The following is a 13,784-nucleotide window of genomic DNA, read 5'->3' as shown; positions in this document are numbered from 1 at the left end:
AATATTGTCTGTGGCAAAACTTTTGCACCTTATATTGGAAGTGGTTGTTAAGAGCGTGGAAGCTGATTACTGTTTGGAGAGTGAGTTTGTCTTTGTATGTCTGACCTTCTTTTATTTCTGAATGCCTTATGTTTGTTATCACATCTACTTCTTCATCTTCTTCTCCTGCTTTCTTATTTATTAAAATCGCATATTCAAGTGCATATGAAATGCTCTTTGTTTGTTCTCCAATTATTAATTTTCTTTCTGTTCCCATTTTTTATCCCGATGGACTTGCTTCATTTGTTGGTATGTTTCTATTTTGGAATGTAAAGGTTGAATCAAATAAGTTTTCATTTTCTTGATTCAAAACTTTCATGCATAAAGGATATTTTGTGTAATCTGATTCTGTTTTTTTGAGCTCCTTGTAGAACAATAGTGTTTGATTGTCTTCTATTTTGAGAGGTGGATATGCACTCTTGACTTGATACTTGATTTCCAGTCTTGTTGATGTTTGGTTAGTCTTCAGTTGATCTGACCGTGTTTGTATTAAACTGATGTAGTCACTTTCTTTTGTGAGTATCATTCCCATTACATCAAAACTAATGTAATTCATATTTTGATTTCATTCACCATTGTACTGTACGAATACTGATAAGCTTTCTATATTTGTTATTCAAAGAAATATTTTATATTTAATAAATATTTTTTAAAATTAGATGTTTTAAATATTTAATAAACAAGTCATTAACTTAATATCTACACTTAATAAACAAGTAACAAATTAGAATTTTTTTATATTTTTTATTAATTTATTTTTCATAAACATTATACAATGTACAATATTATTTTTTCTCTCTATATATAATAAATTAAATCTGTTCATTTATTATTTGTTTGAGTATTTTATTTAAAAATAATTACCTTTAAACTCTTATTCTTAATGAGTATTTAGATTTATTTGTTATTGATTTCTTAGATTTATGTTGTAGCAATTTCTATCGAAGAAATGGAAGTAGGAGTGGTTTGTCTTCTTTTCAGATGTAGTTTTTAGAGAAATTTAATGGACTTTAACCCCTTTCACGCTGATTATGTTGTTGCGGGACGAAAATGGACGTTTTCAACATTAAAGGAAGACTGTAATGAAGGAAGGAAGAAAGAAGGTTTTAGTGTTAGAAGTTGAAGATGAAAGTTTTACTGCTGAAGGAAGAGTGTTACAACTTTTGTTCTTATTTTTTGGAAGTTTATAGAGTGAAGGAAGGAAGAAGCACAAGTTTGGATTTCTGAGAATAGCTGAAATTTTTTTGTTTTAGATAAGTAATAATTTGAGCGTATTTTTATAATTTTTTTTCTTTAAAAACGTATTTTTATAAGCTATTTTTTTGTAAGATAAAAATATAATAGATGCTATTTGTGTAAAGAATCCAATATGAAATGTAACTTGAGTATGGGCCAAAAATTTAATTGGGCCTAGTACTCATGCCAGTAATTTCTTAATTCTAATATACAAATACGAGTAGCTGAATAAAATTAGTGATAATGATGAATAAAATTAGTGCAGGTCATAATTAAAAATGAAACAATTAGGACAACAAAATTAAGCATTCAGCAAAGTAAGATTATCAGATTGGAGCAACTGATCACTCTGCACCGTCGCATAAATCCTCAACTTCAGATTCATTGCTGCTTTAAAGCCATCCAATCCTGTAATGAAAAGAGAAACAAATGAATTAATAATAATAATGAGTGCATATAAGAGGGACAGTATTACAATGGATTTGTGTTAAATGAATCAAACCCTGAAGAATGATAATGAAGAGTTTCCTATGGAAGTTCACGAGGGGTGACAGGACTTCCTTAGCCTTATAATTATCCAACTCAACCATCTCCCACCATTCTCTTGGCCATACTCTGATTTGTTTAAGAGAAGGAGAAGGGAGAGGAGCTTCAAGTGTCTGCCCGAATAGTTTGATCCACGAGAGAAGAGATATTGGTATCCGCTGTAGCTTCGGACAATTTATTACCCCAAAAGATTTGAGAGAGATGCAAATCATTTCTCCATGACAGATGCTCTTTAGTTTTGGTGAATCATACAGTGAAAATAATTGCAATTTTCGTAAAGGGATTGAACAACTAGCATTGCTGTGATGCCTATCTTGTCCTTGTTCTCCTTCTTCTTCCTCTGCAATTAGCTCCTCTATATTTTCACAATCATCAACTTCAATCTTTTCCAGATTTTGAAGGTTTGAGAGCAAGCCAGGAGGGAATAGCTTCTTTATACCTGGACATTTAAATATTTTGAACTGTTTAAGAATGGAAAAGGTAGTTGCAGGAATTGTGGCAGCTGGTGTTGCTGTACTAATGAGTGCACGTAAGTCCATCGATTGATTAATTTCTATCCTCTCAAGGCTTTGAAGTGCAGACGAGGAACACAATGAAGACAAACATTCAATCCCAAACATAGAACAAATATCCAACCACTTCAATCTAGATTCATTTTTCAAGCACATTCCTCTATTGTAAAATTGAATTTCAACCCGTTTCTCCTCCCACTCCTTGTCATGTTCTATACCGTAAAAAGCCGAAATTACTCTTTTACCGAGCACAAACTCTAGTTTTTCTCCTATATGCAGTATCTTATCAGTGAACTCCTCAGCAGCGTCAACATATGGAAAGCCCCTTGAACTTCTTATCCAAAGAAAATAAGCTTTTAGCGGAACTTCCTTCCACATGCCCCTGTTCCTCAATTTAAGCTCAGGAGGCTCTTCCATATACTGAAAATGCGTGTTAAACTCATTTAAATCATGAAACCAGCAGCACAAAGATTCCAACTTCCTCAAGGATGCCACTTCCTCTACTTCAACTGATAATCCTAGGTCAAGTAGGAGGACTTGCAGACAAGAAAGTTTTGGTAATATGCCAGGCGGAAACTCCTTTATGGAAGTTCTAAAGAGACCTAGGTACTTAAGATTGAAAAGAAATTCCATGCCTTGAGGCACTTCTTCAACTCTAGTAAAATTGAGATCCAACTTCTTCAGTGCCTTCAGCTTTTCTAATGAGGGCACATACCTCAAAACTCTACAATTTCTGAGTGATAATGCAGTGAGATTAGATAGGTTAGAGACATAATCAGGCAATTTCTGAATATATGGATCCACAGAGATATTAAGATTCTTAAGCCCATGCCATTTATCAAGTAAAGGAATTGAAATCCCTTCAAAATCAGCGTAACGTAACACCACGACTGAAAGTTTAGGATGCATTTCATAATACCGGTCCTTTACTGAAATTCTCACAAGATCTGCATTCCAACTGTCGCAATCTACCACTTCTGAAGTTGTACAGACAGGTGTTTTCGAATTTGTATCCACTTCCATTAATTGGATGGCCATATCCCTAATCAAGTCATGCATCTTCACATATGGGCAACCGTTATAGTCACTAACACCTTCCAACAAGCAGACTCTTTCAAGTTTATTGAGCATGCTATGGCCCTTCTCAAATTCTGCCTGCCTGCTTCTTTCTTCTATTACTCCCTCATCAATCAAGCTTTCTATCAGCTTCACTCTTCCAATCTCATAATCTTCAGGAAATAATACACAATATAAGAAACACATTTGCAATGCTTTATCTCTCAAGCGACCATAGCTAAATCTCAATATCCGGAACACCTCGTTTTCCATATCAACTTCGCTAGATTTTGATTCTCTCAACTCCCTCAATGTGTTCCTCCATTCACTTAAATCATCCATTCCCCTCATGCAGCCAGCGATTGTTATAATTCCAAGTGGCAGACCAGCACATTCCCTTACAATAGATTTTGCGATCTCGTGAAAATCCGCTGGAATTTGTTCCCCGAGTTTCTGCTGGAACAAGCCCCAAGCTTCTTCTTTAATAAGAGGCTGCAATTTAAACTTCTTCTGACAGTCCATCTTGTTACAAACTTCTAAAGACCGACTCGTAATGATCAATTTGCATCCATTTTCTCTAGAGATAGATATACCCACCTTCTCTAGAGAAAAAGATTCCCACAAATCATCTAGAATGATAACAAATTTCTCTTTCTCCAATGCTTTCCACAACAATGCAGCTCTTTTCTTCTCATCATCTTCATCTGAAATATTGAGGCCAATAGCTTTAGCAATATGATTCTGCAATTTTTGAATGCTGAAGTCCTGTGATACAGTGATCCAGTAAACTTTTCTCTGTATTTCGCAAAGCTGATTATGGACATGAGTAACCAACGTGGTTTTCCCAACCCCTCCCATTCCGAAAATACCAATTGTTGAGCCTTCATCCTCCATTAACCACTCCCATATCTTATTCTTATTGATTTCAAATTGTTCACCCACTAATCTTGGGGCCAATAGTGCAACTCCACTGTTATCATGTGTCTCAAGTACAAGATGTTCCTGAACTTGAAATCTACCACTTTGACCGATTAGCTCCTTCACTTCTTCAGTCATTTTCTCCACACGGTTTCCTAATAGTATGCTTCTCAATCCACCTTGCTCCCATTTTTCTTTTATTTTCTGAACTTCAGCTTTCATCCTTTCTACATTTCTCAACCAATTTTGAAGTTCATTCCTCGCTTCCTTGCCAGTCCGCAACCTTGCTATTTGTAAATCTTCCATTTTGTCAGCTTCTATGCTTTCGAGCCGTTCCAACCCTCTTATGAGACTTTGCATCTTTTCTTCATTCATGACTCCTGCCATTTCCAAGCCCTTCGCCTAAAAACAAAAGTAAATTGATACTATATATTGTCTGCGCTGTGCAACTGTCTGCATGTTTAAGATTCAGAATTAATCAAAATGTAACTTTATTCCCGTCACTTTTCAGCATCTATTATTACAGCTTGAAACTTAGGATGGAATCAAACAGGTAACAAATTCATTAAATATATTCTATGACGATCGGCATAACAAATTTTCCAACATATAATTAAATACCTCGCGGAGTTAACATTCATGAGCAATGATTTGTAAGTCAAATGATCCAATAGTTATATAAAATTCTTAAAAGGTCAAACCCTTTTAGATTTAGAAATAAAATTTTATGTATATGTCTCTAAACCTGTAGATTCTTAGTTAGTTTTGCTTACTTCACCTTCTGTTTGCAGTGAAATGCTTCAAAATGCAGGCTTTGAACTTTTCAGATCCAATACAAAAATTAGTGATACTGTTACTGTATGAGTATATATAATTTCTTTTGAAATTGTGTAATTCTAAAAAATGAATCACATTTTCAAATTTACCTTGGAGTTTTTTAAATTAGAAAATTATTAATTATCAGTTCTAAACCTTTTATTTAAAAATTAGATAATAGAGAGATTTTCATTTTAAAAACTAACCATATATAAACATTCAATTTCAAATAAAAATATATTCATATCCATCTTAGATCTACTGGATTATTCTTATAAAAAAGATCGATAATAAAGATCTACTAGACTATTTTCAATCGATCTACGCATCCATTCAGTATTGCTTTGTGTATGAACTTTGTGCCAAAGGTTCAGATCTAAGTATAGACAATATTAATAATATACCCAAAAAGGGAGAAAATAAATAAATAAAAATAAAAATTAATGCATGTGACGTCTAAAAATGATCAACAAACTAAAAGTAAAGAAAATAATGAACAGTAAGAGAAGAAATTGATAATAATTATAAAAGGAAGAGAAATTTGTAGACATGTTACCTGGTTGATATTTGACGAAATCACTTTCTCCCACTGAAGAAAAAGCAACGAATTAAAAATATAATTCCGGAAAGCTCAGATATTAGTTCTCGGGGTTAACGGTCACTGTGTTGGGAGTCTCCTTTCAGTTTCTTTGAAGCGTCGATAATTTTTATAATAATCAATAAAATATTAAAACAACATTAAAAAATTGTAAACTTTATTACTACTGCAATAAAAACAACAATTTTTTTATTAATTTTTCTTTTATCTCCTTCTTATCAATAACCCTCTACAGGAAAAAAAGAAAAAAGAGCACAATAAATTTATGTTTTTTTATTTTATTTTTTTCAAAATACTAAACTCAACAGGTATTTGAATTGTTGAAGATGGAGTTGAACTTAAATAATACTAAACTCATTGGTTTATATTTTGACTCACAGAGTAGTTAATACCATTATTAATTTAGGTTTAATTGAAATTTATAAAAAAATTAAAAAACCAATTTGGGACATTTTTAAATATGATGGTTAAATTGTTCTTCCCCAATCTATTCTAAGGGTTTTTCTATACCTTTTGCCAAAAAATAAAGAAGAATTTATCCAGCAACTTGATATTGTCCGTCTATGATTTTTCTCTCACTGAATTTGTATCCCAGGTATCATATGCATCAAATAATGTTTATATTTGAGTGTTCAGTGTTTTTTACTCATCAGAAATTATTTTTTCATTGACTAATTTTCCAATTTTTCATGTTCTTCGTTTTCTTACTCTAAGGAGACAAAACACTTTGTTTTTTTCCTTCTAGGGCCTCATTTTAATTATAAACAACCCAAAAGGCCAGAATCTTTCAGTTGAGACAGTGTCCATGCCAATGTCCTTGTTCACACAAATGAATGGAACATTATGCAATTAAACCTAGTAGGAGGAGTGAATGAATTGAATTTTATTAAGGTCTCCTAGTTAAACCCAGAAGATTATTATGGAAGTTCCAAGGCCCACCTTCAAGAACGTGTCTCCGGTCTTCCTCAGACTCAAAATAAAAGATTAAAATATTTTTCCTGTTTCCCACCGCTTCATCTCTGAATCCATTGTCTGTTCGCCACAGCGCCTATATAGTGGAGATAAAGGCCTCCCTGTTGATCGGTCTTATAAAGAAAACCTTACGCACCAACTTGTTCCCCTGTCGCTCTGACCACTCCATCAAGATTGATAGACGGAAAACCGATGTTGGTACTAGACACAGATTCACTTAACTTTTTAGTCTCAAAGGGCTCCATTATTCATGAAGAAGGCTGTTTCTACCGACTTGAACTCAGGGAGAGTCAAGGCAGAGAAAAATTCAAGTTTTATATTCTCTCTTATAACCCCAAACAGGATTCTCGTTGTTTTTTCGATTTTCCTTAGTTGAAATAACACCATTTTAAAAGTAAGAGTGAACTTAAGTGTCACAAATTTAAAAAAAATAAAATAAAATAAAATTTTTTGACAGGAAAAAAATGAATCCAAAAACTTCCAGACAATTTGATTTTTTCTATTATAACCCATTACAATTTAGAAGGAATGGCTTAATAAGCACAAACAACCAATATGTTCTTGATAAATTCAAATGTTTATTCAGTTTAATCAAATTAACTGATAAATTAAAACCAATGTTTGAAAAGATTCCCATGTTATTGTAAAATTAATTTGTGCACTCAGTATTTATAAAAACAGGAAGCCAGCCATGGAATTAGAGACTAATTCTTTTTTATTTATACTCAAGTCAATAATGTTAGGTATAATCCTACTCAAATCCATTTGAAACATGAGTTAGGTATGTAGCTCTCCATTGTTTGGTCCTTCCCTTGACTCTTTTGTTTACATGACACATTGGAATTGTTGTCTTATTTGTCTGAGTCTTACTCTTTCATTTATTTTCAATATATCCTCTCATGCATTTGAAAGTTAATAAATATATAACCAACCCTCAAATAATTGAAATATCCTATTAGACTTTGAGAAGGAAAAGAAAAAGAGTACAAAGTATCCTTTTCTAAAAGTCAACAATTTTGAAAATATTTATAATAATAGTTAAAATTTAAATAATTTATATTAAAATAAAAATTTAAATATTTAAATATTTAAAAAAAAAACCATCTTAACCGAGATGGAATAAAATATTTTAATATGAAACCAAAATGACTAAAAGAAATATCTCAATTGAGACATAATGAGATTTTAGAATGAGCAAATCGAAATTATTAGAAAAATAATCTCGATTTAAGTATATCAAAATAATTAATAATTTAGACGAAATAGAATTTTTTTTTTATTTTAGATTTTTATTTGAAAAAGAATATCTCAACCATGAAAAGACAAAATTAATAACTATGAAAATATACTCTAGTATCATCAAAATAATTATAACCTTTAAATTTTATAACCATAAAAATAAAAAGCCAATAATACATTCTCATTTCATATATAAAATTTATATATGTGTCCAATTTCTATTATGGAGGGTGCACATAGCAATAATCCATTGGTCAACTCTGTTGAAATTCACATATTTTATTCTTATTTTTTAAAAGAATCAAAATTTATAATATAAAGACGGATAAATAAGACTATAGCATTTTTAGTTTTATAATATTCGACGGTTCCTCAAATGGATCAAGGCTAATGATAATATATAATATTTTGAGTTCAAACTTAATCCTAAAAACAATTAATTAAGATCTATGTTCCATAATTAAATAGGAAAAAGATTCTACATTCACGTTGAGAGAATTCAATGTTTATTTTTCTTTATTATCTAACATAATTAATTAAATTTTATTTTAATATGTTTGTTTTGGTGCTTCGGAAAGTAACAAACAAAACATACTAATATGACCCATATTATTATATAGGCATTAACCTTAGATGCAATATTACAATTACTATAAGACATTATGGTAAGTGTTTTTAAGTTAGTGTAATGTGGGTTTGAGAGATGTGCCGACACTCTTTTTGTCAAGAATGGGAAACAAGAACATCGTATCACATGGGTTCGACAAATATGGGTTTTATTTTACTTCAAATTTAAGTTTTTCACAATTATAATTACAAAAGAAAATCATGCATATATTAATAGAATGAGATGCACTGCACGTGCAATTATGACTAATATAATAAAATGTTTTCAGTATTATTTAACGCTTAAAAACAACCTTAATTATCATTCTAATCCTATAAGTATGAATTTAAAATTTTAATCCTAAATTTCTATCATACACAACTTATTCCTAATTCTAAATTGCAATGTAACAAAAAATGATTTAAAAAGGGATAACAAAACATATTTTATTATAAATATTTTAAAATTGACATGTCATGACTTTCATGAATCAATTAAAATAGATAGAACGAGACGATATTCGCTCGATGTTCAATAAAAGGGAATAAAATTATATCCTTGTAGTAAAGAAAGAAAAGAAAAGAAGAAGCAAAATTCATTATCTTCCATATCTATTCCCAAATATTGATAGATCATCAGTACCACCTTCATAATTAATGCTTTCTCAGTTTAGTTGAAATAAATGTTAAGTGGTAGGAGTACCTTCATTAAATTACATTACATGCCAGATAGGGCAGCATTATTACTGAAATAGCAACATGCCCATGTATGTGTATGTAGGGTGGTGCATTATTGCAAAATCTATTAGCTTCCTTTTACACTCTTTCAAAAGATGGTGTCTAGTTTTGTGCCACTCCTAAAACCAGGTTAACCCCACCCTTTTGATTGTACATTCATTCCATTTTCTTTTTTATTTTTTTAGATTTTATCTCAATAAGGTTTTGCTCTTTTCTAAAATATTTTAAGGAGGTAATCTATAGATAAGATCTTTGAGTTTTTATTACTAATTAAGCAAATAATTTTTTTATATATTTTGGGCAATTATTTGGTCGCCTGTAAAAATTAATTAGGTCAATTATTAAATGACAATATGAGGGGCAAATGTAATTTATTTTTAAATGTTTCTTTTAAAGTTTTGTTTAGAATAAATAATCTATTTTCTACCAAGTATACTTTTTAGAAAGTTGAATTTCTAAGGAAATTGTTTTTTAAAAATTATAAATTAAAAGTTTTTGGTACATAGTTTAACTTCCTAGAAAATATAATTTTTATAGCTTTGTCATATATTTTAAAAGATGGTACTAGACATAATATTAACTTATATATATATATATATATATATATATATATATATATATATATATATATATATATATATATATATATATATATATATATAAGTGAAGGTAGTTAACTGAGTTCGACTTAATTAGAAAAGTTTTATTTACTTAAGTTACTTTCTTTATATAATGAAAATTGAATTTATTTTTTTTAATAAATTTTTTTATTATATAATTCAAATAAAATAATTTTTTTTTTTATTTTTTAATGAAATGTTACTTTCTTTCTTTACTTATCTCATACCGAACGACTCTTATATATTAAATATAATTCTGGGACTGGTTATGCGAAACAGAACAAAGTCCATTCATCAAAATAGGGGTATTCCAAGGATGAACAACCGCTCTCCATAACCATAACGCTAGAGAATTAATCCCGACCATTAAAAAATTAAGTGCCTTAAAAAAATTTACTTTTTTAACTTTATAAATGTTTTGAAGTTATCTTGAAAGGAATTAAGTTAATATTTTTCAAAAATAAATTTAGAATAAAATTTAATATTAAAGAATTTAATTGTATATTTTTAATATTCGGTGACAATTTCAAATATATGATACGTATGATATAATGACCATATTCATTTCTGACTACCATATACGATGAGGCACATTTAAAAACTATTATTTTTATCAAATAATAAAATAATTTTTAAAATAAGAGTTAATTATTTTAAAATCTATGAGTTTTAATAATTAATTATAATATTTTTTTTTCTTTTAACTCTGTTAAACTATTATATCATTCTATTAAAGAATAGCATTAATTGTGAATAAAATATCCAAGACATCCTAAATAGATTAAATATTTTAACATTCTTGAGTTTTGTCAAATTATACTAATAGATTTTTATATTTTTGATAATTAATTTAAATATCCTTTCATTTTATTATATTAAACTATTACATTTTTCAGTAAAAGAAAAATTAAAATACCAATTTATCCTTATTAAGTTTTTCTAGAATTTATTTATATATCTAAAAGATAATAATATATTATTAATTCATAATATTTTTTTCACTTAACTTAATAGTTAATAACTTGATCAATCATAAAAAATATTCCATACAATTTTACGTAAGATATTTATCTAATTAAAATATTGTAGTACAAATTTTTATTTTTTTATATTTTCTAGTAATTTATAACTTTAATTTTTAAATATTAAAATAGCTAATTAACTTTTAAAAACAAAAATGATTAATATTTTTTAATAAAATTTAAGTTATTATTTTAAAATTTCTTAATATATTTTTAAAATTTGAATTAATTATTTTAACATTCTGGAGAAGGATGTTAAAATTAATTATTGAAAACAAAAGAATATATAAATACAATTTGATAAAATTCGAAGATATTAAAATTTTTCTATTTATAAGAATATAATTGATATTTTAGATAAAATTAACATAAAAAAAATAATAGTTAACTTTATTAAATAAGAAAAATATTATAATTAATTATTAGAAATAAAAGGACCTGCTAGATTAATGTAAAAAGAAACATTGAAAGCCAACAACTTAACTAATTGACAGTAGGAAGAGCTCCACCAACCTGATGTTTTAAAAAAAAACTATGATTCTTAACAATCCAATCAGCCACCATATTGACCGGACGAGGAACAAAAATGAAATTCCACAAAATTTGGGCTTTTTTGTCCTAAAAGAATGTACCTCCTTCGTACTTGGGTGGATCTCTCAGAAAATTTTCCCACCGTGGATTTTGCAGCAATTTGCCATCGTTGAAACTGCGGATGTAAAACAATTTAAACGTTGGAACTTCACTCGAGTTGAGTAGAGCTTGTTTTATAATTTGTTCAAAAAATATAACGAAATGAATGTCATTTTACTTTTAAGCTCATTAAAAATTTAAATCGGACTTAAAAAAAATAAAAGATCGGCTCGATTCGTTTATAAATTTTTAAATTTGTTATAAATAATATAATATTATTTATAATAATAAGATATGGTATCTTTATTTTCAAAATAAATTTTATTTATTGATAATAAAAATAAATCTTTTATAAATTAAAATAAAAATTTATATTTAATTAAAAATATCTTATATATATTATAGTTGATAATCTATTCCAATGAAAATTGTTTAAATCTTTTATACATTGCTTTGCATATTCTTTTTAAAGCGGTTATTTTTTAATAGTTATACATTTCTTTTTTAAACTTTCATGTTTAAAAATGTAAACACTCTTATTTAATTCCTTAAAGTGATCTTTTTATTCACTCAACTTCTTACTCATCGTAATTTTTTCTTTTTATTATTTTAGTATTATTAAATTTATTTTTATTTATAAAATAAAAATAAGTAAAATATTAATAATTCGTACGGTCCAAGTTTAATTCAGATTCAACTCATTTCTTACCTCATTTGAATGCATTGAAAATAGTTTGAACTCGAAATAATTTTTAATATAATTTTAGTGAGCCGAATCTGAATAATGATATGTTGAGATCCACCGAGCTATTTTCACTCCCATGTGACACGAAAAGCACAACTTCTCTAGCAGCTGTTGCTTCCGCCACCAATGCTGAAGAGCACTTCATCTAATTCTGGTTAGGCTTAAAGCAGCATCCATGTTTACTTTCACTTCATCCCCCAATCACTAAAGAGAAAATACAATTGAAAAAGGAGTTAATTTTCAGGTAGGCCAAATCAAGGTTCTCCATTGAAAATATATACGTTGATTTTACTCCCTCGCCCAAAATCATGGACCATCATAAAGATGGTAGATGAAAATATCCAAAAAAAAAAAAAAAACAAACAAACAAAGCCATGGAAATATCAAAAGAATAAAAAAAAGATTGACATTTTAATTTTTTTTGATGATATTTTAATACCCTAAGAATTATATTGTTAGCAATTTGTATCTAAATTTATTAACACTATTAATGATTTTGAAAATTGAATTTCAAATAAAGTTTGATTTTACAATGAGTTTTGTTAATAGCTGATGAAATATAGAATTCTTTAGCCTTTCAAATCATTCAAAACTCATTAAAATTGACTAGAATTATAAAAAAAATAAAAATTGAGTTGAGATATTATTTTTTTTCTCTTTGATTTTTTTCTTCAAACTCTATAAAAATTGACATTACCAGTTTTAAATGAAAGCTAAATCGATAAAGAGTGAAATGGTGGTAGAATTGCAACCAATTAACTCTAAATGGATGCACTACAACTATTTAATTAACAATATTAATAAATTTAGATGCAATTCGTTAAAGTTTTGATTTTCATGATGTTAAAATGTCAAAAAAAATTATATGACCCTTTATGTTAAAATATTAAACTATAGGGTTAAATTTTGTACTTTCCACTTAATTTTAAATAATTCACAAATAAAATTTCTAGTTATATTCACAAATCATAATCCAAGAAAGCCATTTGACATGAAATCAAAATACAACTATATATGTCCATTCCTTCATGACTTCTGCCCCTATAGAGCTGCAAAGAAGGCAAGAATTGCCCAAGTCCTACTTAGTTGACATATCAAGAAAATGCCCTGGATGCAATTAGCTAGAATGGACCAATTCATCTATTAACACGTCAAGAATCTAAAATTATAATTTCATAATAAATGCATTTCATCCATTAGGAATGACCCAAATTCGAACTATTCCTCTTAACAGAAAAAAAAAAAAAAAAAAAAAAAAAGGACTTCTTCTTAAATTTACTCATCTATATTTAAATGGGTATTAGATATCATATGACTTTCCGTACTGAAAGTTTCAATGCCTTAGATAGACTGGGTACTACTACAAAACCAACTTGTCCATCCAACAACAAAATAAGACAATTTGCTTATATTTATTACAGTCAGAAAATGTACTTTTAAATTAACCTACTTTGATCCAACTGTATCTTTTGTCTGATATTTGTTTCGAAA

General features: G+C 28.5%; 1 protein-coding gene across 2 annotated transcripts; it reads right to left on the bottom strand.

Annotated features, from left to right (window-relative positions):
- Positions 1-986: 986 nt before the first annotated feature.
- Positions 987-5,917, bottom strand: LOC8259386 (probable disease resistance protein At4g27220). 2 transcript variants are annotated; one of them, XM_048378838.1, is made up of 3 exons: positions 5,680-5,917; positions 1,778-4,760; positions 987-1,683 (listed from the first exon to the last, which is right to left on the bottom strand). In XM_048378838.1, exons 2-3 carry the CDS (start codon positions 4,692-4,694, stop codon positions 1,577-1,579), a joined length of 3,024 nt encoding a protein of 1,007 aa, XP_048234795.1. In that variant the 5' UTR covers positions 4,695-4,760; positions 5,680-5,917; the 3' UTR covers positions 987-1,576. The 2 variants fall into 2 exon arrangements, with proteins under 2 accessions (XP_048234795.1, XP_048234796.1); XM_048378839.1 differs by having other exon boundaries at positions 1,804-4,760.
- Between the last annotated feature and the right edge of the window lie 7,867 nt (positions 5,918-13,784).

This window comes from Ricinus communis, chromosome 9 (assembly GCF_019578655.1).
Source record: "Ricinus communis isolate WT05 ecotype wild-type chromosome 9, ASM1957865v1, whole genome shotgun sequence".
Classification (NCBI taxonomy): domain Eukaryota; kingdom Viridiplantae; phylum Streptophyta; class Magnoliopsida; order Malpighiales; family Euphorbiaceae; genus Ricinus; species Ricinus communis.
This window is presented reverse-complemented; position numbering and strand designations above follow the sequence as displayed.

Excerpts from the sequence above, each read along its gene's own strand:
- LOC8259386 (XM_048378838.1), bottom strand. The coding sequence starts at position 4,694 with ATGGCAGGAGTCATGAATGAAGAAAAGATGCAAAGTCTCATAAGAGGG. Across the intron at positions 1,684-1,777 it reads CTTCATTATCATTCTTCAGG|GATTGGATGGCTTTAAAGCA; the intron begins GTTTGATTCATT and ends TTTTCATTACAG.